This window comes from Phyllobates terribilis, unplaced genomic scaffold (genome assembly GCF_046119375.1).
Source record: "Phyllobates terribilis strain yellow unplaced genomic scaffold, ASM4611937v1 Scaffold_12__6_contigs__length_324123572, whole genome shotgun sequence".
Classification (NCBI taxonomy): Eukaryota; Metazoa; Chordata; class Amphibia; order Anura; family Dendrobatidae; genus Phyllobates; species Phyllobates terribilis.
Window position 1 is genome coordinate 182,002,141 of NW_027362772.1, and position 27,362 is coordinate 182,029,502.

The 27,362-nt window shown below is 42.6% G+C and overlaps 1 protein-coding gene across 7 annotated transcripts in view; it reads left to right on the forward strand.

The window, feature by feature from the left end:
* TP73 (tumor protein p73) overlaps positions 1-27,362 on the forward strand; it is a 201,833-nt gene that overhangs the window by 48,482 nt on the left and 125,989 nt on the right. For 6 of the 7 annotated variants that reach the window (XM_073656505.1, XM_073656503.1, XM_073656504.1 and 3 more), the window contains exons 2-3: positions 6,950-7,045; positions 9,282-9,405. In XM_073656505.1, the coding sequence (XP_073512606.1) occupies positions 6,950-7,045; positions 9,282-9,405 (220 nt within the window). Of the gene's footprint in view, positions 1-6,949; positions 7,046-9,281; positions 9,406-24,039; positions 24,301-27,362 lie in introns of those variants that run through there. The other variant, XM_073656508.1, reaches the window with a different exon arrangement.

Consider the following 27,362-nt stretch of genomic DNA (forward strand, 5'->3'; position numbering starts at 1 on the left):
TCACGGGGGCGGGAATATTTCTGCACTTCCTGTTACTTATCCTAATGAGGAACACTACAGTCAGTCTCTCCCCAGCCTGAAAGGGCTGATAACAGGGAGCAATAGAGCGTATTCAGTTGCAGATCAAATGTGTCTATGACTTCAGGCTTAAGCTAAATGTGGAAAGTAGACCAATTGGTACGCCCTTAACAGTTTTGGCCTCTTCTCGCAATGAATGATGCACGTGATCTGTGACACTTTCATATCCTGTAGATGTAGTGCACTGAGTAATCAGGCATAGTAGTGTACGGTAAAACATAAAGGCATAGATATGTATATACAACTGGTCTCAGTTTTAAGCCCAATCCCAATCATCACCCAAACCCTCTGTTTCTTTCTTCTCCCTGTAATGGGACTATGAATATACTTTCCTTATTGCCACAGAGGACATCAGTCTGGTCCCTAACTGTATGATAATACAGATTCTTTATTATTTCATGATAGAGTAAATATATATACATATGTGTGTGAGTGTATATATATATATATATATATATATATATATATATATATATTTATATGCAAATATGTATATAATTGGGTCAGTTGACAGATATACATATACATACTAGATGGAGTGTATGTGTCACCGATGTGCCAAGCCTTGGTGATGTGAAACCCAGAGAGAAGGCTCCAGCACAATGGGTGCTGAGAGGGTTGTTAATGGGCCCAAAATTTTGGGTCCGGGCTTTAGGAACGACTGGTAGAGCTGGGCGGGACTGGTCATTCCCATCCTACAATCCGGGAGGTGCAGCTGGGATAAAATGGCAGCTGAGCTGCTCCACAAGTGTCTGGGAGGAGAGGTGGAAACACCTCTGGACTTGGCTCTGTGTATGAAGGTGAAAGATCTGCTGTATACTGGTCAGCCCCTGCCAGTGCCTGACTAAGTCTGGATGTACTTTTGAACGAGCAAGCCAGCTCCTCTGTGAAGCCATAACTGTATATTTTCTGTTCCTTCCCTTACTAGTTGTACCTGGAAAAGGCTGTTTTGTTTTCGTTTGGAAAGTTTATGAAGTTTGCACTGAGAATTTTCGTGCCTGTGTGATCGCTACCAGCGGTCTAAAAAGCGAGTGAATCCCTACAATATATATATACTGTATCATAACTGACCCAAATTTGCCAGCTTTTTGGAAACAATTCTGAAAAATTTGAAGCTTCCTGGAGCAAAGGGGATGGGGTTGCAAATACCTGCCCACAAATAGACGGTTTCCGTCAGGGTTGGTTGGAGAGAGAGGTGGGACTAAAATGTCCCTAAGTTGTACTGTAAGAACTGCATATTCCAGGTCCCGTTACAGCATCTTGATTGGTTCAGCACCTCTTAATCTCCCCTTCCAAAAAAGCAAAAAACAAAAAGAACTGAACATTTGCACAGGCCCAGAGCTGCATTAAAACCGTTTTCTCTTGTCTATTGTTTTGCATATAGGCGACTAAGCTAATATAACTCAATACTGAAGCATCATCAGACAAAAGGAGGTAAGGCCCCATGCATGTTAGATAAAAAATTGGCTGAACCTGACAATGTCTTTGTGATATGCTGACCATCTAATGTACATGGGGGCCTACCGACACTCCCCTGATGGATAATGTTGGGGAAGAGAAGGATCTGACCTGTTGAATTTCAACAGCTGATCCTTTTTTGGCATGAAGATAAGCCATCATCAGAATCCAGAAGCAGCTGGAGACCATGGGGCATTTATACTGTTCTTGCACAAGGACCCTCTATTGTCTGTGTCCAACCCTGATGCTTATCAACATATACATCTCAAAAATCGATAGGAAAAAAAAAGACTTTTTTTCTGATAGGGTGTTCCATTAAAACGTGTTGGATGTGTCCTGTACATAAAAAAGCGTATGCTTTTCCATCTACAGCCTATGAGAGATTCCCTTTCCATATGAAGCATGCTGGTAAGATGCTGAGAAGTATGTGATTTCCACCATAGCCTTTCGGAGTCTGCCTAGGATGCTTTCTTTTAATTAAGAAATTAATAATTTTTTTGAGCATATATTTAATAATAATGTTTTGCCATATATCTGTATAGTTTATAAAACAACAGACCACATGGACTGACAAGTAGTCTGTATGCACAGATGGCTCTGCACACCCGTGCCTTGTATATCCTCAGAGATTTACAGATCAGATGCTTTTAATATCCTGTAATGCACTGGAGACATGTCCTCACTCCTTACCTTTAATGATTCCTAACCTCCGTATTATATACATACATGATGCTCTCATTGCTCTGTATTGTGTGCTTGGATTTCCCATATTAAAAGAGAAAAGGTTTGTTTTTTTTAGGTAAGTTAATTATTGTGTAATGAGAAATTAGACGACTTTTTAATATTATGATTTACTAAATCTATAACTTTTAGATAGTACAAACTTTGATTAGACAATCCTAAAATGCGCCACATTTATCATAATGATTCTTGCTGGTGTGACATATATGGATTCGTATCTTTAGACTGTTTCATCTAAGTTTACACCATCCATTGGCTAGTTATGCAAAATTGTGCTGCAATTTATGTATAATTTTGGAATATTAGAATAAATATTAGACTTTAGGCCACACGGTCTCTTTCTCACATTTCATTAGACCACACTCCTTTTCGAGCAGGTCAAAAATCGTGTCTAAAACAGAAATGTGGTGCACGCCATGTAAGAATTCTGAAACATGCAGTTTAGGAAATCAAACCATTGTATTTCATACTTTTAATATCCCTGTTATCTGTCAGTGAGTAGGAACACTATTGTTTAAAGGGGTATTCCAGTTACAATATGTATGACTGGGCTCAGATTAATTGTAAAGCACTGCGGAATATGTTAGCGCTGTATAAAAATTATTATTATTATTATTTCTCCGGCAGTCCCATATAGAATGAATGGAGAGGCCGTCTACTCCTTTCACACGGAGTATAAAAGTGCCCTGTTCTGGTGATCATGGGGGTCCACAGGATAGATGATATCATCTTGTAACCCAAAAAAAATAAATTTACTATATAATTATATTCAAATCAATAAATGTATGATATAATTTTGTTAAAATCGAGAGTTTAGAATCAGTTTTTATTACTAGGAAGATTTGTGGGCAGTACTCATAATGGCCTGACAGTGGCAGTGTTGTACAGAGGCTGTCTACAACTGACCGCAATCTCATTCATGTAACCAAATAGTTTTTCCTTCCCGTTTCACATATTCCTTGTATTTATGCTCAACATTTTTGTAGAATTCAGATAAACTGAGCCGTTTTTGTATCGCAATGCTGCAAAGGTGCAAGTGTTTCAAGATGACACAATGCGATTTCTAAAAAGTCTTCAATTAATCAGTTCTGATATAAATACAATTCTATTATACTCGGTGCAAATAGTACTACAACCTCCAACATGATCCGACTACTGGACATGAACTGAATAAAATTCTATAATGCTCTTTCTGGGCTCTGCTAATAGACCCCGTTGTCATTCACTGATGCTACATACTCATCCATTCGGGCACCCATCACTGCCTCCCATGACATGATCTCGAGGTGCGAATGATTTTCCATGACAGCTAGGGGCCAGCTGAAAGCCACCTTGGTACTTCTAGAAAGCCCAGCCACAGGGTGATCTTCATAAGAGACCATGATTTGTCCTATTGATCACTTATTTAAAAAATAAAGTGTAAAAAAAAATAAAGTACCCCAAAATGCTACAATTAAAAACTATAGCTCGGCACATAAAGAACAAGCCCTTACTCGGGTCCATCGACAGAATAATAAAATAGTCATGGGTCTTAGAAAATCGCAGGACCAACCAATTTTTTTCTAATAAAGTTCAGTTTTTTTTTAGGCCAATAATAAAGTTAAAGTATAATATACATGTTTGGTATGAATGTAATCATACTGTCCTGGAGAAAACAAACAAATAAAAAAAAACAATGGAAGAATTATTTCACCATCACTTGGAATTTTTTCAGTACATTGTATTATAAAAATGAATTCAAAATTACAACTTGCCATGCAAAGCAAAATCGAGCCCTCCTATGTCTAATTTAATTGAAAATTAAAATAATATTCTATAAGTATCACAGTATATCAACCAGAATCTGGAGCAATCGCAGGAGCCTGAGTCCAAAGTTATTTATTATTAGAATTTACTAATTTGCACAAAATAAATAAATAAAACGTATGGAAGAAGAGAAGGAAGAAATAAAGATGTAAAAACAAAATGTGTCGGTGCCTTTAAGGGGATAGTATGGAACACTACAACTCCTATCATGGACATAATACAATTCTATATTCTAATTCTATCCTCCTTGTAGACATATGCCTTATGTCTTGTAACACTTTCAGTTCTGAGACTCTTGAAAAGTAAGAGACAATTGACAACTATGGTCACGTCTGTATTGTGTGTGTGCTGATATTAGGGGTATACAGCCTCCAGACGAAGAATTACCAGGGCACCCAGCAGGGCAGCGGCTTGTAGTCACTATCACAGCAAGTGTCGTCAAATCTTCCAATCAGAGCCCTCTTGACAGACTAACATTCGCTGTAAGTGCAGGAAACGAAGGCATAAAGTGACACATTATGGCCAGCGATGGACAGGCCCAGGCTTGCCAGTCTTGGCACATCTTAACGATGGGAAGTGCAACTTCTAATTCAGTCTTCCACAGGCTGAAGACCTCTTGAGGCTTCTCTGATGACTGAGCTGAGAAGAGCAGCCATGACGGAAGTGAGAGCACTTTAATGTAATTGACTCCTGCAGTTGTACCCACACTCTCCTAATCACTGCCGAGCTGTGTCAGATTGGCCGACATGCCATGGTGCCCGCTAACTACTCCATGAGAATACATGTGATATTAAATCATAAAATAAATGTATCTATTATCTATCTCCTATATCTATCTCCTATCTGCCGATCTACCTTTGTTACATTTATCTATCTATCTACAAACACTCTGTAAGGGCTAAGATGTGCAAACATTGAATATATAAATGTGGGCGGCATTACTGCTATATAGACTATACTCAAAAATGAAGATAATTAGCTGATTAATTGGTCAATTCATGAAAGCCCACCAGCCATGAAAAGGCGACTTTTTGATGGCACCCTAACCTATTATCATGCCTCTCCTGAGCTAAAAGCCTACAAATTTAAAGGGCAGGTATCTATCTATCTAAATTAATTAAACTTTATTAGATATTTGTTAAAATAGTACATACAAAGTTAAGAGCCACATGACAAAGCTAGGTGCGAAACGCGCGTCGGGTGCGGTTTTCCTGACTGGTGAGGTTATCTGTATGCCACTGTGCACTCTTACTTATATTTACTCTTGCTTGACATCCATTTTTACTTATACATTCTCTGGTTGGTCCATCGGCACACAATGCCTAATATCTATTTTCTTGGACCTATTTCCGATTAAATATCCATTTTCAATATTGTGACTATACTCTTACTATGTATTTTTTGTATTGATCTACAAATTTATTTGTGATCTAATGACATCCGTACTCACTGGTTTGCGTTTTTTTTTTATGTCTTAACTTTGTATGTACTATTTTAACTATTATCTAATAAAATTGAATTGATATATTTTCCATAGATATTGTGACTTGTACTCTTGGTCCTTTACTCTGTGCCCATTTTACATATGTAGGTTTATATATCTATCATCTGTCTGTCTATCTATCTATTTATCTATCTATCTATCTATCTATCTATCTATCTATCTATCTATCTATCTATCTATCTATCTATCATCTATGTATCTAGTAGTGGTCACAAACAGGAAAAGGCCCCTGTGTAAGAAAAGTATATGGGCCCTTGTCTTTCTATGGCCGTGTTCACACGTTCAGTATTTGGTCAGTATTTTACATCAGCATTTGTAAGACAAAATCAGGAGAGGAACAATCAGAGGAAAAGTATAATAGAAACACGTCACCACTTCTGTATTTATCACCCACTCCTGGTTTTGGTTTACAAATACTGAGGTAAAATACTGACCAAATACTGAACGTGTGCACGTGACCTTAAGCAAACATGGGGAAGAAGGCAGCACTCCAAAAGATTGAGGTGTTTAAAAGTTTTTTTTTTTATAGAACTGAAAAGATGCCACATGAGCCAATAAAAAGTTGTCCAAGTTATCCATGGAAAAGATAGCGGTTTTATTATACCATCGACAGCTATCTATCTATCTATCTATCTATCTATCTATCTATCTATCTATCTATCTATCTATCATCTATCTATATCTATCTATCTAACTATCTATCTATCTATCATCTATCTATCTATCTATCTATCTATCTATCATCTATCTCTATCTATCTATCTATCTATCTATCATCTATCTATCTATCTATCTATCTATCTATCATCTATCTATCATCTATCTATCTATCATCTTTCTATCTATCTATCTATCTATCATCTATCTATCTATCTGTCTATCTATCTATCTATCATCTATCTATCATCTATCTATAATCTATTATCTATCTATTATCTATCTATCTATCATCTATTATCTATCTATTATCTATCATGTATCTATCTATTATCTATCTATATATTATCTATCTATCATGTATCTATCTATCTATCTATCATCTATCTATCTATCTATCATCTATCTATCTATCATCTTTCTATCTATCTATCACTATCTATCTAACTATCTATAATCTATCTATCTATCTAACTATCTATCTATCCATCTATCAATCTATCTATCTATCTATCTATCATCTATCTATCTATCTATCTATTATCTATCATCTATCATCTATCTGTCTATCTATTTATCATCTATCTATCATCTATCTACAATAACTACTACTAATAAGTGATAATGAGAGTTGCTTAGTTGTTGGATCTGATACAATCTAACATTTGCGGTGCGCTCTGTAATATATGTAACTGTCTTTCACAGAGTGATATATCCTTTGTCTGATCCCCCCTTGGTGAAGATGTCTAATTCTTCCCCTGCTGATGAAGGGACGACATTTGAGCACCTCTGGAGCACCCTGTAAGTCACACAGTGGCATGCTGCTGTTCTGTTATTCATGTCTGTTACTGATGTAGGGAAACAGAGGATTCCTAGTTATCTGTTACCTGGGGCCCATAAGGAGTGTGACAGTGACAATGACACTTGGGCCCCGGTGTTTGGAAGGGCCCATAGGCCTCTATTCCACATACAAATACAAATACACCAGTATTTTACATGGCACAATAGATGGGGACTTTTTAAAATTTTGCATTAGAATCCCGGAGGTTCATCTTATGCCTTTGGGTATTTCTTCTGCTTAGTTGATGATTACAGAGTTCCTTCCTCTGCTGTAGGTGTCCGTCTCTGCGCTCAGGTAGCGCTATTACCGTATGGCGGATCGAGCACAGTGCCCACTATGAGCTAGAAGGCTACAGTGTTTGCTCATTACAGTAAATGTCTCAATATTGCATCCGTAACGGATGGAGCTATAACTATAGTCATGTGATTTATCATACAGATGTAGTAGAGCTGTGCTTGGCACTGCATTGTTAAAAGGAGTCTGACATTATAAACTAAGCCCATAGCCTTGTAGGGGATATAGCCCCTATAAAAATTGCACCTTTAGTGGTCTAACCGCTGCCTCCGGTCTGCAAAATCTGAAGTTTAATCAAACATATTATTCAGGATACTCAGTGCACCCTTGGTGTGGCCAAGAGGCTCAGTGCTCTGTTTCACTGGTTTCCCATGTCCCCAGCTGCATCACTGGTGATTGACAGCACTTGCTTGCCTGGAGCGAGCACCATCTGTAGAGAAAGCTAGGGGCTGGGCAGGCCCTGTCAGCCATCAGTAAGGGAGGCAGGAAAACCAGTGGGTGGACCAGTGCACTGAGTATCTTGGCCACACCCAGGGTGTACAGAACACCCTAATTAGCATATTTGATTAAACCTCAGTTTCTAACAGAACAGAGGCAGCGATTAGAAGAGTAATGCAGCAATTTTCACAGGGACTATGGGCCCGATACATTTAAAATGGAGTTGCGCACACCGGTCTTAATGATGGGCATGCTGGGGTAAGAGGTGCACGCCTCTTAATGAATTAAGTGGATCATACAACTGGTATGCGCCTCCGTGAGCCTCGGCCAGAAATTTACTCCACACAAGAAGTGGAATAATATTTCTGGAATAAGTTAGGCGTAAGACATGCCACTAATTTTCATGATTTTGTCTGGTGGGCTTTGCCACCCCCCATCCTGACCTAGTTCCGCTCACTTTGAAAATGTCAAAATTCGCAAGATTTATGCGCAACTTTGTGTTGTGCGAAAAAATAAAAATGCAACATTTGAAGTGAAGGTGTTTTACACCAGAAAACTTCATGAATCAGATCTTTAAGGCTTTAAGGCTGCATGCTTAGATTATACAGTCAGTTTGGGCTGACAGATGTCCTTTAACATTGACATTGTATATACAGTATATATATATATATATATATATATATAAGAAATATGGCTAGCTGTTGTGGCTTATTGTTGGCATGTGTAAATCACTAGGACAGCTTCGCTTATTAACTAATAACAGCCTGGTGCTAATCACCCCAGCAATACCCATATCGTCTAAAAAAAACTATAAAGATTTAAAGTTTGTGTTGGGCGTTTAAATTATTAAGCGGGGCTGCAAGGAGGAGCCTTAAAGGGATTGTACATGATCAGAAACACATAGCTGCTTTCTTTGCCTGAAACAGTGCTTTTTGTTTCCAACCCTTTACTGAGCCAAGCAGATTCCATGCCCATTCACTGCAAGACCTGGAAAAGCCAGGTATACCCAGGACATCAGATCCACCAACAGCATTTTTGGGATTTTTCCACTTACTATAGCAACAGGTGGATTATTACACAGAAAGCAGCCAATCAGTGATGGGGGCGGGGTTATACACAGAAAGCAGCCAATCAGTGGTGGGGGCGGGGTTATACAGAGCTCAACATTCCGAGATCTGCAGCAGAGAAAGCTATGATTCTATCACAACTGCTGCACCCAGTAAACTAAGTGATACATCGCAGGAATCAGGGTCTCTGCCTCTATGTCATGCTGCTGTTAGATTACATAGCAAAAACCTGCTGACAGATTCCCTTTAAATTGGTTGTCACTTTGTATGCTGGCAGTTGTAGTTCCACACCCGCTGTATATTTCTGGATTTCTCTGACCTATGGATTGTCTATGACCTGAAGCATCACAATGACATACCTACTGGTAACTCACGTTTTATTTCTTCTTTCCGGCAGGGAACCAGACAGTAATTATTTCGATCTGCCTCAGTCAAGTCACTCAAGCAACTCCGAGGTCTCCAATCAGACCGAAGTGAACATGGACGCCTATCAGATGAGGAACATGAATGAATCCATCATGGTAAGTGTGAAGTGGGATGAATATATGGAGCAGAGGAAGAAATTGCGCTCACTTTTAGCTCATAATGTAAACTACTCTACTCACACCCAGAGCTGCATTCAAGAGCCTGCTATTTTCCTATCAGCTCTCAGGCATGAAAATAAGTAGATGTGATTAGATGTCATTCTAAAATTCTCCAGGCTGCTTCCAGCTCAACTTTGATTGCACACGCCTGCTAATTAACTTGCCGCATCTTATTCCAGCTCAGACCTCATCAAGAATAATGTGTAAAATGCCAGTCTTCATAAATCGGGGTCATAATGTATATTAGGATCAGCAGAAGTAAAGCAAAGTGATTGCTGAGGTACTTCTATTATTTTTACACTGCAAAAACATATTTAACATCTTTGCACCCTTAAAGTACCCCATGGAATCAAGTATGATTTTATTGCGGCAGTGATGGTATTTTTACTTTAATTATTATTATCATGATGCTACGACTGCTTCCGCTTTCCTGCTTGCTGCGGTGCTCCATGTGTCCATACAGGACACAGACTCCTCCTAGAGGCTGTTGCTGAGTACTACAGTCTTGTAAAAAACATTTTTTTTATAATTTTTAGATTAGGGCTATATCACTTCTACAAGCTAAACTTCCATTGCACAGTTACGGCCAGAAGCAGGTAAAATGACTCGATGCGCTTGAAATTCTCTTGTTTAGGAGGGTGACTTAATCCTTTTTGCCTTATGCTCTGCTTACTTTGCTGATTCCTGTAAAACACACACACACATATATAGGTGCTTCTCACAAAATTAGAAAATCATCAAAAAGTTAATTTGTTTCAGTTCTTCAATACAAAAAGTGAAACGCATATATTATATAGAGTCATTACAAACGGAGTGATCTATTTCAAGTGTTTATTTCTGTTAATGTTGATGATTATGGCTTACAGCCAATGAAAACACAAAGGTCATTATCTCAGTAAATTAGAATAATTAACAAAAAATACCTGCAAAGGCTTCCTAAGCGTTTAAAAAGGTCCCTTAGTCTGTTTCAGTAGGCTCCACAATCATGGGGAAGACTGCTGACTTGACAGATGTCCAGAAGGCAGTCATTGACACACTCCACAAGGAGGGTAAGCCACAAAAGGTCATTGCTAAAGAAGCTGGCTGTTCACAGACTGCTGTAGCCAAGCATATTAATGGAAAGTTGAGTGGAAGGAAAAGTGTGGTAGAAAAAGGTGCACAAGCAGCCGGGATAACCGCAGCCTTGAAAGGATTAAGAAAAGGTAATTCAAAAATTTGGGGGAGATTCACAAGGAGTGGACTGCTGCTGGAGTCATTGCTTCAAGAGCCACCACACACAGACGTATCCAGGACATGGGCTACAAGTGTCGCATTCCTTGTGTCAAGCCACTCGTGACCAATAGACAACGCCAGAAGCGTCTTACCTGGGCCAAGGAGAAAAAGACCTGGACTGTGGCTCAGTAGTTTAAGGTGGTGTTTTCAGATGAAAGTAAATTTTGCATTTCATTTGGAAATCAAGGTCCCAGAGTCTGGAGGAAGAGTGGAGAGGCCACAATCCAAGCTGCTTGAGGTCTAGTGTGAAGTTCCCACAATCAGTGATGGTTTGGGGAGCCATGTCATCTGCTGGTGTAGGTCCACTGTGTTTTATCAAGACCAAAGTCAGCGCAGCCGTCTACCAGGACATTTTAGAGCACTTCATGCTTCCCTCTGCTGACAAGCTTTTTGGAGTTGGAAATGCCATTCTCCAGCAGGACTTGGCACCTGTCCACACTGCCAAAAGTACCAATACCTGGTTTACAAGCAACCGTATCACTGTGCTTGATTGGCAGCAAACTCGCCTGACCTTAACCCCATAGAGAATCTATTATAGAGAATCTATGGGGTATTGTCAAGAGGAAGATGAGAGACACCAGACCCAACAATGCAGACGAGCTGAAGGCTACTATCAAAGCAACCTGGGCTTCCATAACACCTCAGCAGGGCCACAGGCTGATCGCCTCCATGTCGCCTCCATGTCATTGATGCTGTAATTGATACAAAAGGAGCCCCGACCAAGTATTGAGTGCATTTACTGAGCATACATTTCAGTAGGCCAACATTTCAGGTTTTAAAATCATTTTTCAAGCTGTTGCTATAAAGTATTCTAATTTACTGAGATAATGACTTCTGTGTTTTCATTGGTTGTAAGCCAGAATAATCAACATTAACAGAAATAAACACTTGAAATAGATCACTCTGTTAGTAATGACTCCATATAATATATGAGTTTCACGTTTTGTATAGAAGAACTGAAATAAATTAACTTTTTGATATTCTAATGATGTGAGAAACACCTGTGTGTATATATATATGCATATACTGTATATATATATACAGTTGTGCTCAAAAGTTTACATACCCCTGCAGAATTTTTCCTTTCTTCGCCTTGTTTCAGAGAATATGAATGATAGCAAAAAACTTTTTCTCCACTCATGGTTATTGGTTGGGTGAAGCCATTTATTGTAAAACTACTGTGTTTTCTCATTATAAATCTTAATGACAATCAAAAACATCTAAATGACCCTGATCAAAAGTTCCCATACCCCAGTTCTTAATACTGTGTATTGCCCCCCTCTAACATCAATGACAGCTTGAAGTCTTTTGTGGTAGTTGTGGATGAGGTTCTTTATTTTCTCAGATGGTAAAGCTGCCCATTCTTCTTGGCAAAAAGCCTCCAGTTCCTGTAAATTCCTGGGCTGTCTAGCATGAACTGCGCGCTTGAGATCTCCCCAGAGTGGCTCAATGATATTGAGGTCAGGAGACTGAGATGGCCACTCCAGAACCTTCACTTTGTTCTGCTGTAGCCAGTGACAGGTCGACTTGGCCTTATGTTTCTGCCAGGGTATGTAAACTTTTGAGCACAACTGTATATAAACTCACTAAGAGCGTCATTTGCATGTTGTATGTTATTGAAAACTAAATCTTGGGTGGACACTAATATGGCCACATATCCAACACCTGCTACTATCCATTGTTCCCAGACTTTTGGATGTCAGATGTGTCTAGTATTGGAGTTACGTGTCCCCTACTCCTACATGTTTAATTGACTAGGGAAATATGTCAATCTGTCATTCTGGACTGTAGGAAAGCTGGAGGATATATGGGAGCATAATGATTGTTACCAATCAACAAGAAGCAGCTATAACAGCCATATATTGATTTTCATTCATGTATATTTATATTCCATGTGATGGCATTGTGATAAAACCGTTTATCATCACTTAGATATTTTTTACTTTGTTGGAAAATGCTCTTTGCAGGGATAAATGTTGCTAGCAGGGCAGGGCTTTGTCCGAGCATGATCACTGTTGGCAGAGATTCACACTGTACAGTAATGCTAAAATACTCAAGAAAAGTTTATGCCATGACACGTAGAGCTGGCACCCTCACATGTGGCGCCATACCTGCAAGAATGAGACCTGGTCTGTTATGTGGCTCCGTATGGACTTGCTGCAAGTTTAATCTAAACATGTTCATTACATTCTTTTCTTATAAAATGTAAAAAATGTAAAGTATGCTACTGTCCGAAAAAGAACGAGATAGATAGAAAGATAGATAGATAATATAAATAGAATGAATTAGATAGCTACAGTGCTGCTCACCATTATTGGCACCCTTTTATTTTTTTTCTGACTGTACAACATCTTCATAAATAAATGCAAATGTACCAAAGTTATATCCTCAGGATTTTTTAGTTAGTGGTCCAAAGTAATCCAACAATAAAACATTGTTTTTCAGCTTCCATGTTGCAATTTCAAAGAAGAAACAGAATAAACAGCATGTGCAGCAATAAAGGCACCCCTAATTAATACTTGGTTGCACACCCTTTGGCATTTCTGACAGCCTCCAAACGTTTCTTGTAGCCATCTATAAGCTTCTTGCACTTCTCAGCTGGAATTTTCTCCCACTCTTCCTTTGCAGTTTGTTCAAGCTCTTGAATGTTTGCAGGGTTCTTTTTCCCAATGGCAGATTTCAGCTCACCCCAAAGGTTTTCAATGGGATTGAGGTCAGGACTCATTGCTGGCCATTTTAAAACGGTCCATTTTTTCTTTTTCAACCATTCCTGTGTACTTTTGGATGTGTGCTTTGGGTCATTGTCTTGCTGGAGGACCCATGATCTTCAACTCAAACCAAGTTTTCTTACACTGGGTAGGACATTTCGCTCTAAAATCTCTTGATAAATCTCTGATTTCATGATTCCTGTGATACTGTCAAGGCCTCCAGTACCAGACGCAGCAAAGCAAACCCACAGCATTATGGATCCTCCTCCATGCTTAACTGTTGGTAAGGTGTTCTTTTCCTTATAAGCTTCATTGCGCCATCTGTAAACATACTGTTGCTTTGCATTGCCAAAAAGCTCTATTTTTGTTTCATCTGTCCACAGAACATTTTCCCAGAAGGATTGTGGTTTGTCAAGGTACTCTTTGGCTAAGATCAGTCGTTCCTTTTTATGTCTTTTCTTCAGCAATGGTTTCTTCCTTGGCCTTCGCCCATAAACCTCTGCTTCGTTTAGTGTGCGGCGTATGGTACTTGTTGAAACCATGACACCAGACTGTTCCAGTTTGGCCTTCAGGTCTTTTAATGTTCGACGTGGTATTTTTTCCACTATTCGCACCAACCTTCGAAGACATCTATTGTCAATTTACCTCTTTCCCCCACGTCCAGGGAGGTTCTTGACAGTTCCATGCTTGGCAAACTTCTTAACAACATTGAGCACTGTTGAAATTGGGATACTAAGTTCTTTGGAGATGGCGTTATACCCTTTGGAAATCTTATGTTTGCTAATAATAACAGTTCTGATGTCGTCAGACAGCTCATTTGTCTTCAGAGAGCATAGAAAATGGGTGCTCACAGAGACCGTGTAACCACACGCTGGGATGCTCCTGCATTCAGATACCTTGAAAAAGGCCATGACAGGCCAAAACATCGAAACCAGTATCTGACTTCATTTTGGGTCTGATTTTCCCTGTTTTTGTTACTTTATCAATAAACTATTTGCATTTCATGAATTTGAGTGCTGGAGTTTTCTATCTACTACAGCTCCTTTGTCTTCAACATTGTGACCAAGGAACAGGGCCTACCTTGTGGCTTTTTAAAACACTGAAGTTATCATTCATTGGCTAATTCATGTCACTGTTACGGATCCGGGTGGTGGAACCTCTGTGCTGCGGTGCAAGGAGGGACCAGAGGGGCGTAACTAGGTATCAACTCGGACCGACCAAGGTCGTACGGCGGCTCAATCGACTCCGCGACCAGGGAAGGACCGAGCAGAGGGACCAGGTGCTACTCTGGGGACCGACCTTGTATGAGAGCAGGTGACTCCCACGGGTCAGAAGGCAGGGACTGACCGGTACAGCAGGTGAGCACGGCAGGCAGACTGACGGGTAATCCGGGCAGACGGACTGGCAGGCATGGCAGGTAACAATCAGGAGCCTCCAGGTAGGCGGGCTGGTAGGCACAGCAGGTAACAGGCAGGTGCTTCTAGGTAAGCGGGCTGGCAGGCATGACAGGTAACAAGCAGGAGCCTCCAGGTAGGCTGGCTGGTAGGCACGGCCGGTAACAGGCAGGTGCTTCTAGGAAAGTGGGCTGGCAGGCACGGCAGGTAACAGGCAGGGCCCATAGACAGACTGGCGGACTGGACTGTAGACAGACTGTCGGGCTGGAGAGTAGACAAACTGGCGGGAAGGGCTGGTAGTCAGGCTGTCGGGCAGGACTGGTAGTCAGGCTGGCAGGCTGGACTTGTAGTCAAGCTGGCGGACTGGATTGGTAGTCAGGCTGGCGGGCTGGACTGGTAGTCAGGCTAGCAGTGGGACCTGAGGGCTGAAGCAGAGTTTAACGCACAAAGCTACAACCTTGCATGGGCACCTCCATTTTGGAGGAGGTGCCTTTTATATGAGTTGTCCTCCAGCCATTGGCCGGGGACTCCTTAGGACGGCGTGCGCGGCCCCTTTAAGAGGGAGGGAGCGTGCGCGCGCACTAAGCACAGTGCCCGGGAAACTGCGCGCGCCGGCAGCAACAGAGGCAGGAGCGCTGGAGGACGCCAGGCAGGGAGTGCGGCGGTAAGTGGGACAGCTTCTCTGCCTGTCAGGGGGCAGAGACGCCGATACTACAGTAGCCCCCCCCTTTACGCCCCCTCTTTTTTAGGCCTGAAAGAATTTTTTTAAGGAGAAGCGGGGCGTGGATGTTCTCCCTGGGTTCCCAAGTTCTCTCTTCTGGGCCAAACCCCTTCCAATCCGCCAGAAAAAAAGTTTTTCCTCTTACCCTCTTGGTGGCCAGAATGTTCTCTACCTCATAGACGTCCTCAGCGGAGAGCGGAGCTGGGGAGGTACCTGGATTGTTGGAAAAAGAATTAAGCACAACTGGTTTGAAGAGAGATACGTGGAAGGAGTTGAGAATCTGTAAGGTGGCCGGGAGTTTTAACTTGTAAGCTACTGGGTTGATTTGCTTGAGGACTTCAAATGGACCGATGAACAGTGGACCCAACTTATAGGAGGGTATTTTGAGACGAACATGTATGGAGGAGAGCCAAACCTTGTCTCCCAGACGAAATTGAGGCGGATCCAGATGTCTCTTATCAGCATGTTTCTTCATCTGCTCAGAGGATGGAAGAAGTGCGGACCTAGTGTCCTCCCAAATAGTAGAAAATTCGCTGACCAGGGACTCCACGGCAGGGCTGTCCTCAGCAGCAGAAACGGGAAACGGAATCCGGGGATGTTGACCGTAGACCACAAAGAACAGGGACTTGGAAGAAGATTTGCTCTCATGGTTGTTGTAGGAGAACTCGGCCCATGGTAGGAGCTCCACCCAATCGGTATGGTGAGCGTTGACGAAGTGCCGGAGGTAACTGGTAAGGATCTGGTTGATACGTTCCACTTGGCCATTGGACTGCGGATGGTAAGCAGAGGAGAAATCCAGGGTGACATCCAGCAGTTTACACGTAGCTCTCCAGAAGCGCAAAGTGAACTGGACCCTTCGATCAGACACTATGTGGAGGGGTAGGCCGTGGAGACGAAAAATGTGATGGATGAAATCCTTAGCCAGCACAGATGCAGACGGGAGACCAGGCAGAGGGATGAAGTGGGCCATTTTAAAAAAGCGGTCAGCGACCACCCAAATGACCATACAACCGGCAGAAACAGGGAGATCAGTAATAAAGTCCATAGCAATGTGTTGCCATGGGGCAGCAGGTACGAGAAGAGGCAGGAGACGGCCGGCTGGAAGATGTCTGGGAACTTTATTGCGAGCACAGGACGAACAGGCCGTGACGAAGTCTACCACATCCTGGCGCAGGGTAGGCCACCAGTAATGCCGGGTAATGAGCAGGAAGGTCTTCTGGCCAGCATGGCCGGCGAGTTTGGATGAATGACCCCAGTGAAGAACCTTCTTACGATCTGGAACCGCTACAAACGTCTTACCGGGTGGGACCAAGGGGGGTCCAAGGGGGCCACATTCATCACTTTGGAGGGGTCGATGATATGCATAGGCTCCTCCTCTTGATCGGACGACAGGAAGGATCGGGACAAGGCGTCGGCTTTAATGTTCTTGTCCGCCAGGCGGTAATGTAGGGTAAAATTGAAGCGGGTGAAGAACAAAGACCACCAGGCCTGTCGTGGATTGAGTCTTTGGGCATTCTGTAGATATGCCAGGTTTTTGTGGTCAGTGTAGATGACCACCGGGTGCAGAGCCCCCTCAAGCAGGTAACGCCACTCCTCCAGCGCCAATTTGATGGCTAGCAGTTCTCGGTCTCCTATGGAGTAGTTGCGCTCAGACGAGGAGAAGAGCTTGGAGAAGAAGCCGCAGGTTACCATTCTCCCGGAAGATTTCTGGGTGAGCATAGCTCTGGCTCTGGAAGAGGAAGCATCAACCTCCAGAAAGAACTGTTTGTTGCTATCTGTACGGTGCAGCACAGGGGCGGCAGAGAAGGCTTGTTTTAAGGAAAGGAAGGCCTCTTCCGCTTCGGACGGCCATTCCTTAGGATTTGCTCCCTTTCTGGTGAGCGCAGAGATGGTAGCAGTCCGGGAAGAGAAATGTGGAATGAAGAGACGGTAATAGTTGGCAAAGCCCAGGAATCGCTGAATCGCCTTCAACCCCTCCGGACGGGGCCACTTTAAGATGGCAGAGACCTTCTCGGGGTGCATCCGTAGACCTGTCTTAGAGATAATATAGCCCAGGAACGGAAGGGAGGTCTGCTCGAAGAGGCACTTCTCAAATTTTGCATAAAGGTGATTCTGCCTGAGCCTAAGCAGGACCTGACGAACATCCCTCCGGTGTGTGGGAAGATCCGGAGAGAAAACCAAGATGTCGTCCAGGTACACCACCACGCAGGAATATAAGAGGTCAGGGAAGATATCGTTAACTAATTCTTGGAAGACAGCGGGAGCATTACAGAGGCCGAAGGGCATCACGCGGTATTCATATTGACGTCCCGGGTATTGAATGCCATCTTCCACTCGTCTCCTTGGCGGATCCGGACCAAGTTATACGCCCCACGAAGATCGAGCTTGGTGAAGATCTTCGCGCCTTTAAGGCGGTCGAACAGCTCAGAGATGAGCGGCAGGGGGTATTTGTTTTTGATAGTGATTTGGTTGAGACCTCTATAATCGATACATGGGCAGAGTGAACCATCTTTCTTTTTTACGAAGAAAAATCCAGCTCCAGCCGGTTAGGAAGATTTCCGGATGAATCCCCTAGCCAGATTTTCTTCGATGTACTCCGACATGGCCTGGGTTTCGGCCAACGACAACGGATAAATATGCCCACGGGGTGGAGTGGCACCGGGTATCAGGTCGATAGGGCAGTCATATGGCCTATGAGGTGGCAGTGTCTCTGCCTCCTTTTTGTTGAAGATATCAGCATAGGACCAGTAAGGTGCCGGTAGACCGGGTAAATTAGTCGGAGTAGATGGAGGTCGAGCCGGGCGAACCGGAACCAGGCAGGTCTTATGTCAATCCTGCCCCTAACGGAGCACCTCACCGGATTGCCAGTTCAGAACGGGTTCATGTCTCTGTAGCCAGGGTAGACCTAGCAAAAGAGGGTGAGAGAGTCCGGAAAGCACATAGAAGGAGATCCTCTCTGAGTGCAGCATTCCCACCTGCAGGGTTACAGGCTCTGTGACGAGCAAGATGGTCACCGGAAGGAGTCTTCCATCCACCGAAGCGACTGCCAATGGTTCAGCCAGAGATTTGGTAGGAATCTGATACTTCTCTTCAAGGGACTGGGAAATGAGATTCCCAGCAGCTCCGGAGTCCAGATGTGCGGTTTCAAAGAAGCGGTTCTCTCCACAGGAGATAGAGACGGACAAAGTCAAGAATGGAGAGGATTTATTCTTGCCTAGGACGACCTCTCCGAGCGGTCCTAGACACTGGAGTTTCCCGGCTTCACTGGACAGGAACGGATCAGGTGCTCCTTACTACCACAGTAGAAACAGCTCCCCTCGGCTCGGCGTGTTTCTTGGCGAGACTTGGCCATCTTGGTCTGGTCGATCTGCATGGGTTCGGGCGAGCGTGCCCGGGGAGTTGCTGTTTGGGAAGCCGGTTTCTGGAAAACAGGAGCAAGACGGGGAAATCTTCTCTCCCGGGTAGTCTCCTTGGCACGTTCTAGGAAACGGATGTCACTCCGGGTAGTCAGTGACACCAGGTCATCCAGGGTGGTAGGAATGTCCCGGCCGGCTAACTCGTCCTTAATCCGACCGGAACGACCCTCCCAGAAGGTGGACACCAGGGCCTCGTTGTCCCAGGCAAGCTCAGAAGCGAGGGTATGGAACCGTATGGCATACTGGCCCACGGTGAGACTCCCTTGGTGGAGACGGAGCAATGAGGAGGCAGTAGAAATCCTTCGTTCAGGTTCATCGAAGACCCTCTGGAAGGCAGTGAGGAAAGCCGGAAGATCAGACACCAGGGAATCCCCTCTCTCCCATAGAGGGTTTAGCCATGCCAATGCTTCCCCGGTGAGGTGAGACATGATGAACGCCACCTTGGCCCGGTCGGAGGGAAACTGATGTGGCAGAAGTTCAAAGTGCAGCGTGCACTGGTTCAGAAAGCCCCGACATAGGACGGGGTCACCTCCAAAACGAGGAGGCGCAGAAAGCCGGGGTCCTAGGCTGGATGCCGTGGTATTGGTAGGCAGCGGCACTGCCGGAACAGGTGTCGCTCGACTTGAGGCACACACAGGTGGAACAGACAGCGAGTTGACAGACCGCAGGTAGGTCAGGATGGTTTCCTGTTGGGATCTCTGACGAGAAATCTCCTGGTACAGGTCAGCAAGCGAAGGGGCCTGGGGACCACCGGGTTCCATGGCCCATGCAAACTGTTACGGATCCGGGTGGTGGAACCTCTGTGCTGCGGTGCAAGGAGGGACCAGAGGGGCGTAACTAGGTATCAACTCGGACCGACCAAGGTCGTACGGCGGCTCAATCGACTCCGTGACCAGGGAAGGACCGAGCAGAGGGACCAGGTGCTACTCTGGGGACCGACCTTGTATGAGAGCAGGTGACTCCCACGGGTCAGAAGGCAGGGACTGACCGGTACAGCAGGTGAGCACGGCAGGCAGACTGACAGGTGATCCGGGCAGACGGACTGGCAGGCACGGCAGGTAACAAGCAGGAGCCTCCAGGTAGGCGGGCTGGTAGGCACGGCAGGTAACAGGCAGGTGCTTCTAGGTAAGCGGGCTGGCAGGTACGGCAGGTAACAAGCAGGAGCCTCCAGGTAGGCTGGCTGGCAGGCACGGCAGGTAACAGGCAGGTGCTTCTAGGAAAGTGGGCTGGCAGGCACGGCAGGTAACAGGCAGGGCCCATAGACAGACTGGCGGACTGGACTGTAGACAGACTGTTGGGCTGGAGAGTAGACAAGCTGGCGGGAAGGGCTGGTAGTCAGGCTGGCGTGCAGGACTGGTAGTCAGGCTGGCAGGCTGGACTTGTAGTCAAGCTGGCGGACTGGACTGGTAGTCAGGCTGGCGGGCTGGACTGGTAGTCAGGCTAGCAGCGGGACCTGAGGGCTGAAGCAGAGTTTAACACACAAAGCTACAACCTTGCACTGGCACCTCCATTTTGGAGGAGGTGCCTTTTATATGAGAGGTCCTCCGGCCATTGGCCAGGGACTCCTTAGGACTGTGCGCGCGGCCCCTTTAAGAGGGAGGGAGCGTGCGCCCTAAGCACAGTACCCGGGAAGCTGCGCGCGCCGGTAGCAACAGAGGCAGGAGCGCTGGAGGACGCCGTGCAGGGAGCGCGGGGGTAAGTGGGACGGCGTCTCTGCCTGTCAGGGGGCAGAGACGCCGATACTACAGTCACATGGGCACCAACAATTAATCACAGGTGAATCTCTTTTGTGATTTATCACAGGCGAGTCAAAATGTGTTTCCAAACTAAATTAATGTAAAGGATGCCAATACTAGTGACACAGCAAGCTTTAGGTTTCGCTATTTTTCCCTCCTATTGTTTTTTGTTTTAAATTATTATTTATCATTTGCTCTTTTGTATTTAACACGAGTCTCTATACAAAAAAACTGTTTCACTTGATTCATTTTTTCCAGGAGATATTCCACATTATGTACTTAAAATTCATGAGTGCCAATAACGATGAGCAGGACTGTAGATATATACTGTAAATAGGTATATAGAAATGATGCATAAAATGGAAGCATTCCAAGATTCAAGTAAAAAGAAAAAGTTGTGCCTTTATTGAGCCACAAATGTAACCACATAGCTTAACAAAGCCACAACATTTTCTTTTTACTTGAATCATGGAGTGTTGCCATTTTTTTACATCATATCTACATGTGGATTTGATTGCAATCCCTTGATTTGCACCCTTTGCTACTATGGTGCTGCTTCAGCCTTTCTTTACATAGATGAATAGATTGATGGATAGATAGATAGATAGATAGATAGATAGATAGCTAGATAGATAGATAGATAGATACATGAAAGATATGAATACATGAATATGATTTAGATAGATAGATAGATAGATAGATAGATACATGAAAGATATGAATACATGAATATGATTTAGATAGATAGATGGATAGATAGATGAATACATAGAAAATATTATTTAAATAGATAGATGCATAGATAGAAGTGATGGAAAGAAAGAACGACAGAAAGAAAGATGATATGTATAGATATTGAATACATAGATATTTCATAGAATCATAGAATCATAGAATGGTAGAGTTGGAAGGGACCTCCTGGGTCATCTGGTCCAACCCCTGCTCAAAGCAGGATTCACTAAATCATCTCAGACAGATGTCTGTCCAGCCTCTGTTTGAAGACGTCCATTGAAGGGGAACTCACCACCTCTCGTGGCAGCCTGTTCCACTCATTAATCACCCTAACTGTCAAAAAGTTTTTTCTAATATCTAATCTGTGTCTCCTCCCATTTAGTTTCATCCCATTGATTCTAGTCTTTCCTTGTGAAAATGAGAATAAAGATGATCCTTCTACAATGTGACAGCCCTTGAGGTATTTGTAGACAGCTATTAAGTCTCCTCTCAGTCTTCATAGATATACACATACTTAAATATTAGATAGATGGATAGATAAAAAGAAAAATGTTGCACCGTACTCCTCCAAACAAGAAGAAAGAGGGTGCAAGGCTCATATCCATGCTGGATTACAATGGAATTTGTGTAACATATACATCATGAATAACACGTCACAGACATACACTAAACTGATGCAGTGACATCTGCCATTAATGTGGGTATTCGGCCCGATCTCTGTGTCAGCCTCTTGTTGTCAGGTCCCTGACACCTCTCCTGGCAGGCAACCCCTTCACTTCACCGCTTGGCTTCCCAACTCCTTCAAGGCTTTGTTGTCACTACCGGGAAAAGATAATGCAGCAGGATCAGGTGTAGGGTGCAATACTAATTATAGGCCAAGCCAAGCCTTTGATGGCAGCTTCATCACACCCTCCACGGAGACATTCTCACTCTGACACCATAGAAGGGATTTAGGAAAGCTGGTAAGACGATGCACAATGTCAACTAAGGCAGAAAGTGCGGACGGTCAGGAGAACTTCATTACTGCCACAGATTCTCAATGGGATTTCGGTCTGGACTGTGACTGGGCCATTCACACACATAAACCATCCATTGTAGCTCTGGCAGTATGTTCAGAGTCGTTGTCCTGCTGGAATGTGAACCTACAACCCAGTCTCAAGTTTTTTGCAGCCTCTAACAGGTTTTCTTCCAGGATTGCCCTGTATTTAGCTCCAACCAACTTCCCATCAACTCCGACCAGTATCCCTGCCCCTGCTGAAGAAAAGCCTCTCCACAGCATGATGCTGCCACCATCATCACTGGAATCAGAACCTCTCCCCTACATTATGCTGCTCTCAAATTAGGTGGCAAAAACCTGGTGACAGATTCCCTTTAAAACCAAAAATCTCAGGTGCATCTAACACCTTAATGCCACTTCCTACGTTTATACTCACCGGAACCCCAGACACTGAGATATTGGGAGCTGTTTGAGGGTCCTCCTGCTATAGATCAGCTGTCTGTGATGGAGAAGACTAATGAATGATATATGCAAAATAGACAGTGTCTAAATCTCAGGTGAAGATATCAAAATCTGATTTATTCTGCCAAGAACATCATTGACAACATTTCGACTTGTAATAGGTCTTTATCAAGAACCTATTATGGGTCGAAATGTTGTCACTGATGTTCTTGGCAGAATAAACCACATTTTGATATCTTCACATGGGCTTTGTATATTTTGCATATATTGGATTTTTTCAAGTGGGTTCATTGGATCTCTGAATTTTGCGTCTTTATGGAGAGGGCTGCCAACCGATTGCCTTGTTTGCTGTGTAGTCACTAATGAAGCAGCAGACCTGCAGGGGAAGAATTCTGTTGTTGGCACCTTCACCCTGCAGAGCCGATACAAGGAAAGAAGATCCCCGGTGACTTCATTCTTCCCTCCACAAACATGGGCAGGGATGGTAAAAGCTGATGGCACCAAACCTGGACCACTTTGAATGTGGAGGTGGTGGTGGTGGGGGGTTAAATACTGGGGTCAAGTACACTCACGCCTGATCTGTTAGGTTTCAGGTGGACTTTGGATCCATCACCACCTATTACGTTATTCTATAAGATGAAAACTAAAACAATACGCGCGTTTCCGCCTGGATAGCGGCATTTTATCTGTCCTTCCACATCACTCAGGCAGGTTAATACCACAGCAAATGCAGAATGTCAACAGATTAATACCTGTTAACCCAGAGACTTCTTGTGTTATGAAGTTAAACTTTGTGTCCCCGTAATCTTGGCTTGGAGATGAGACTTATTGATGTTACCTTCGCGATGGTGACAAGTAACCAACCAACGAGGCTTCTTATATTAATACCTTGTTTTTACACCATGTGTAACACAGTCGCGTGTCACATTAAATACGACATATCACCTACCGGCATTTAAAATCCATCTTTACAGACTTAAAATATATTGCTTTTAGTGATATTAAAGAATAGAAACCCCCCCCTCCTTGGGTACATGGTATCGTCCAATACAACACTGGGCAAGCCTGGGCCTGCCTGGTGGTTTAATGAATAGTCATGAGGAAAGGGGGTGGACTCAAGTTTGTTGTTGGATGCAGCTAGTTGACAGAACCAAGGGAGATGAGAAAAAAAAAGAAAAAAAAACCTAACAAACTGCTTCCATGTACCACAGCATCCTCTAAGACATATGCACTGGGTCGTATACCTGCGCACTGTCTACATGTTGCATTTCTTACCTAGTCTCCATTGCGTTCTACTGACCCTATGACTGCTCTGCTGGGACACTTGCCTTCTGCATTTGTATTCCAGGAAGACTAAGATGCTGTATATAAGTGACCCCATGCAGCCGTACACGGTAGGTTATTTTGGTTGTCTACCTGTATGCATTTTATTATATATATATGTGTATGTATATATATATATATATATATATATATATATATATATATATATTAAAGGAAAGAAATTGGCAAAATGCCCTTGAGCCGACCACGACGGCCTCTGTCATTGTGCGGTTTTCACACCTGTTGCCATTTAGAGGCTTCCATGCGTGAGATTAGGAAATTAGAGGCTTCTTTTGGGAATGATTTAGAGTCTGACAATCAATAGAAAAGAAGTGAAAGAGTGCAAAACTGTGCACAAGTGTGTACTTTACCTGCTAATACGCTTTGTGTTTGCTTATTTTCATTATGATCGTACTGATTCCGCCATAAAACCATGTAATACAGATTACCCAAAGCTTCACCCAATTTATCAAAATTTATATTTGTGTCGGTACATTAATGTCGTGCTCAGATTTAGAAATGTAAAAAAAGGTTTACTAAATATATAAATATTATGTGTAGTAAATTAGAAGAATAGTTATGTTTTTAGAATTTCTATAATAAACTAAGGATACCAAGTATTTTTAAGATAAATACATTTTCATTTATTTTATTCATTATAAGCCAATATTTGCAATTTATTGAGAACTAATAGTTTCATTTTTAGGATTTATAAATTAGTATTATTAATGAAACATTATCAATATAACTATTATTATTATTATTATTATGTTTATTATTATTATTTTATTTATTATTATAATTATTATGTATATGTATTATATTTATAATTATTTTTATATGTTTAGTTAAAAAATAAAGAATGCAAAATTCAAATTAATTGTTATACATTGATTATTAATATTTATTCTTTATATTAGGATTAAATGTTAAAGTAACTTTTATAATTTATTTTTAATTAAAAACAAATAATATATATATAATTTATTATTATGTCTCTGTTTTTATTTATCTATTTTTTTTACTTTTTCTTATATAAATCCTATGTGTTTTTTACATTGGTGACTACTGAGTATTTAATAATAATTCATCTGCCTACAGTCCTGGGTTCAGATTTGTCTCCTATACTCCTGTCACCCAGCTGTTTCATGTACTTTCAACAGATGCTGCACCTTACAGTAACTGCTGTTCACCTCCGCCCATTAGGGTCCCTTGGGGTCTTCACTGGGAGGAGTGATATCTAGTCTTTTAATTGTCTATTAAAAAATAATAATAGATATATAAATCAAATTAAAAACTGAATGAATGTTAGGTGGTTTGACGCATGTACTTGGTGAACCTTTAGCCCAGGTAACAGTCTCATTAAAATCTTGTATAGCCAACATTAAAGGAGTTGTCCACTACTTTCACATTGATGCCCTATCCATAGGATAGGGCATCAATGTATGATCGGCCGGGGTCCCGCATGCAGCACCCCGCTGATCAGCTGTTATCGGTGCCAGCAGCAGCTGGCGTCCGGAAGTGCTTACGTGCGGTCCTTGGCCGTCAAGTTGTAGTGGAAGGCGCTTGTTACTGCACATCCGCCTCCTATTCAATTGAATGGGAGGCTGATATGTAGTACCCCACATCAGCCACTACAACTTGACGGCCAAGCTCCACAGGTAAGCACTTCCGGCCGGCGGCCACCGCTGCTGGCACCGATAACAGCTGAGCGGCGGGGTGCCGATCATACATTGATGCCCTATCCTATGGAGTGAACAACTCCTTTATGGAGATGACGCATGGTACTGCAATGGGGCCAGTCTACAGCATGAATATTATTAAAATCATCATCACATCGTTGTTGGTGTAATTTGTATAAAGAACAGACATACTATAAAAACAGCCAATGCAGTTACTATGGGGCCATTGGAAAATTGGGGCTCATTCCATGTTGGTTTTATGACTATGTTCTCCATATGGTGGTATAAACCTACAGATTGATGTGGTCTCCACTGGTGCTGCAATAGTAGCAAACTTGAAAACATGGAAAATTGATAGGGAGAAGAGGACATCTTACCCCAGGTAGGAAGCGTTGTGCTTGAGTCAAGAAGCAGCTAAAAAGAAGTTACTTTTTATTATGTTTGCAATGGAGCCAGAAGTAATGGTTGCTATACAGGCTTGGACTGGCCGTTAGCTGAACAGGAGAATCCTCCGGTAGGCCGCCCCTGTGAAGGAGTGCTAATGAGCAGTGCTATTACACTTCATTCACAATTTTCAGAAAAAGGTAGCACCTAATCATTCATTAAATAAGCTAGCCAAATTAATATTACATAGAAACAAAAATAAATTTGTGTACTAGGGTCAGGTTATTTTTGCATGTAGCTGAAGAGTGGGCCCCAAGAATCAATGTCACTGATGGGCCTTTGCCAACCCAGTCCAATATTGTTGCAATAGGTTAATAGGCTAGACAACATGGTACTATGCTGTGTCCTATAGGTTAACCCTGAATTGCCTACAGCTAGCTGCAATTTTACTACAGGTCGATGTGATCCGACTGTTGGATGACTGACGTTAGTAGAAATGTACAGTACTTCTCAATATTCCCTTAGACTTGAGAACATTTTCAAAATCACTCAAAAGTTTCAACCTTGATATTTTTGTCCCTCTGTGTAGAAGTTGGTGTCTTAACTGTTGTCCAGCAGTTATACTGATGCTGAAGTACTAGTGTCATACAGTATTTTATTACCAGTGAATCTGTTGATATCTTTGCCTCTTATCTGTTATGACTTGTCCGTATTTCCTAACAATATAAAAAAAAGAGTAACTTTTTTGATTTTTCAGATGGAATTTGTTTAGAAAAATCTGCCTGCTAGGGATGTTTTAATGTGAATGGAGTAATTGTCTTTGACTGCTATTAGGAGATTCGTATTGACACAGCTAATAATTGTGGTCGGCAAGAATGTAGATTAATGTGTTTGAACAACCCAAATTTCAAATGCCTGCTTGCAGGAACAACTCATGAGGATTAAATAGTTTAAGATTCAGGACACGTGTATATATATACGCCTCCTCGCCTAAGCTTGTTTAGGGTGCTGAGATGATATATATTTTTTTAATTTAATACATTTATTTTATATAGTACCTACATATG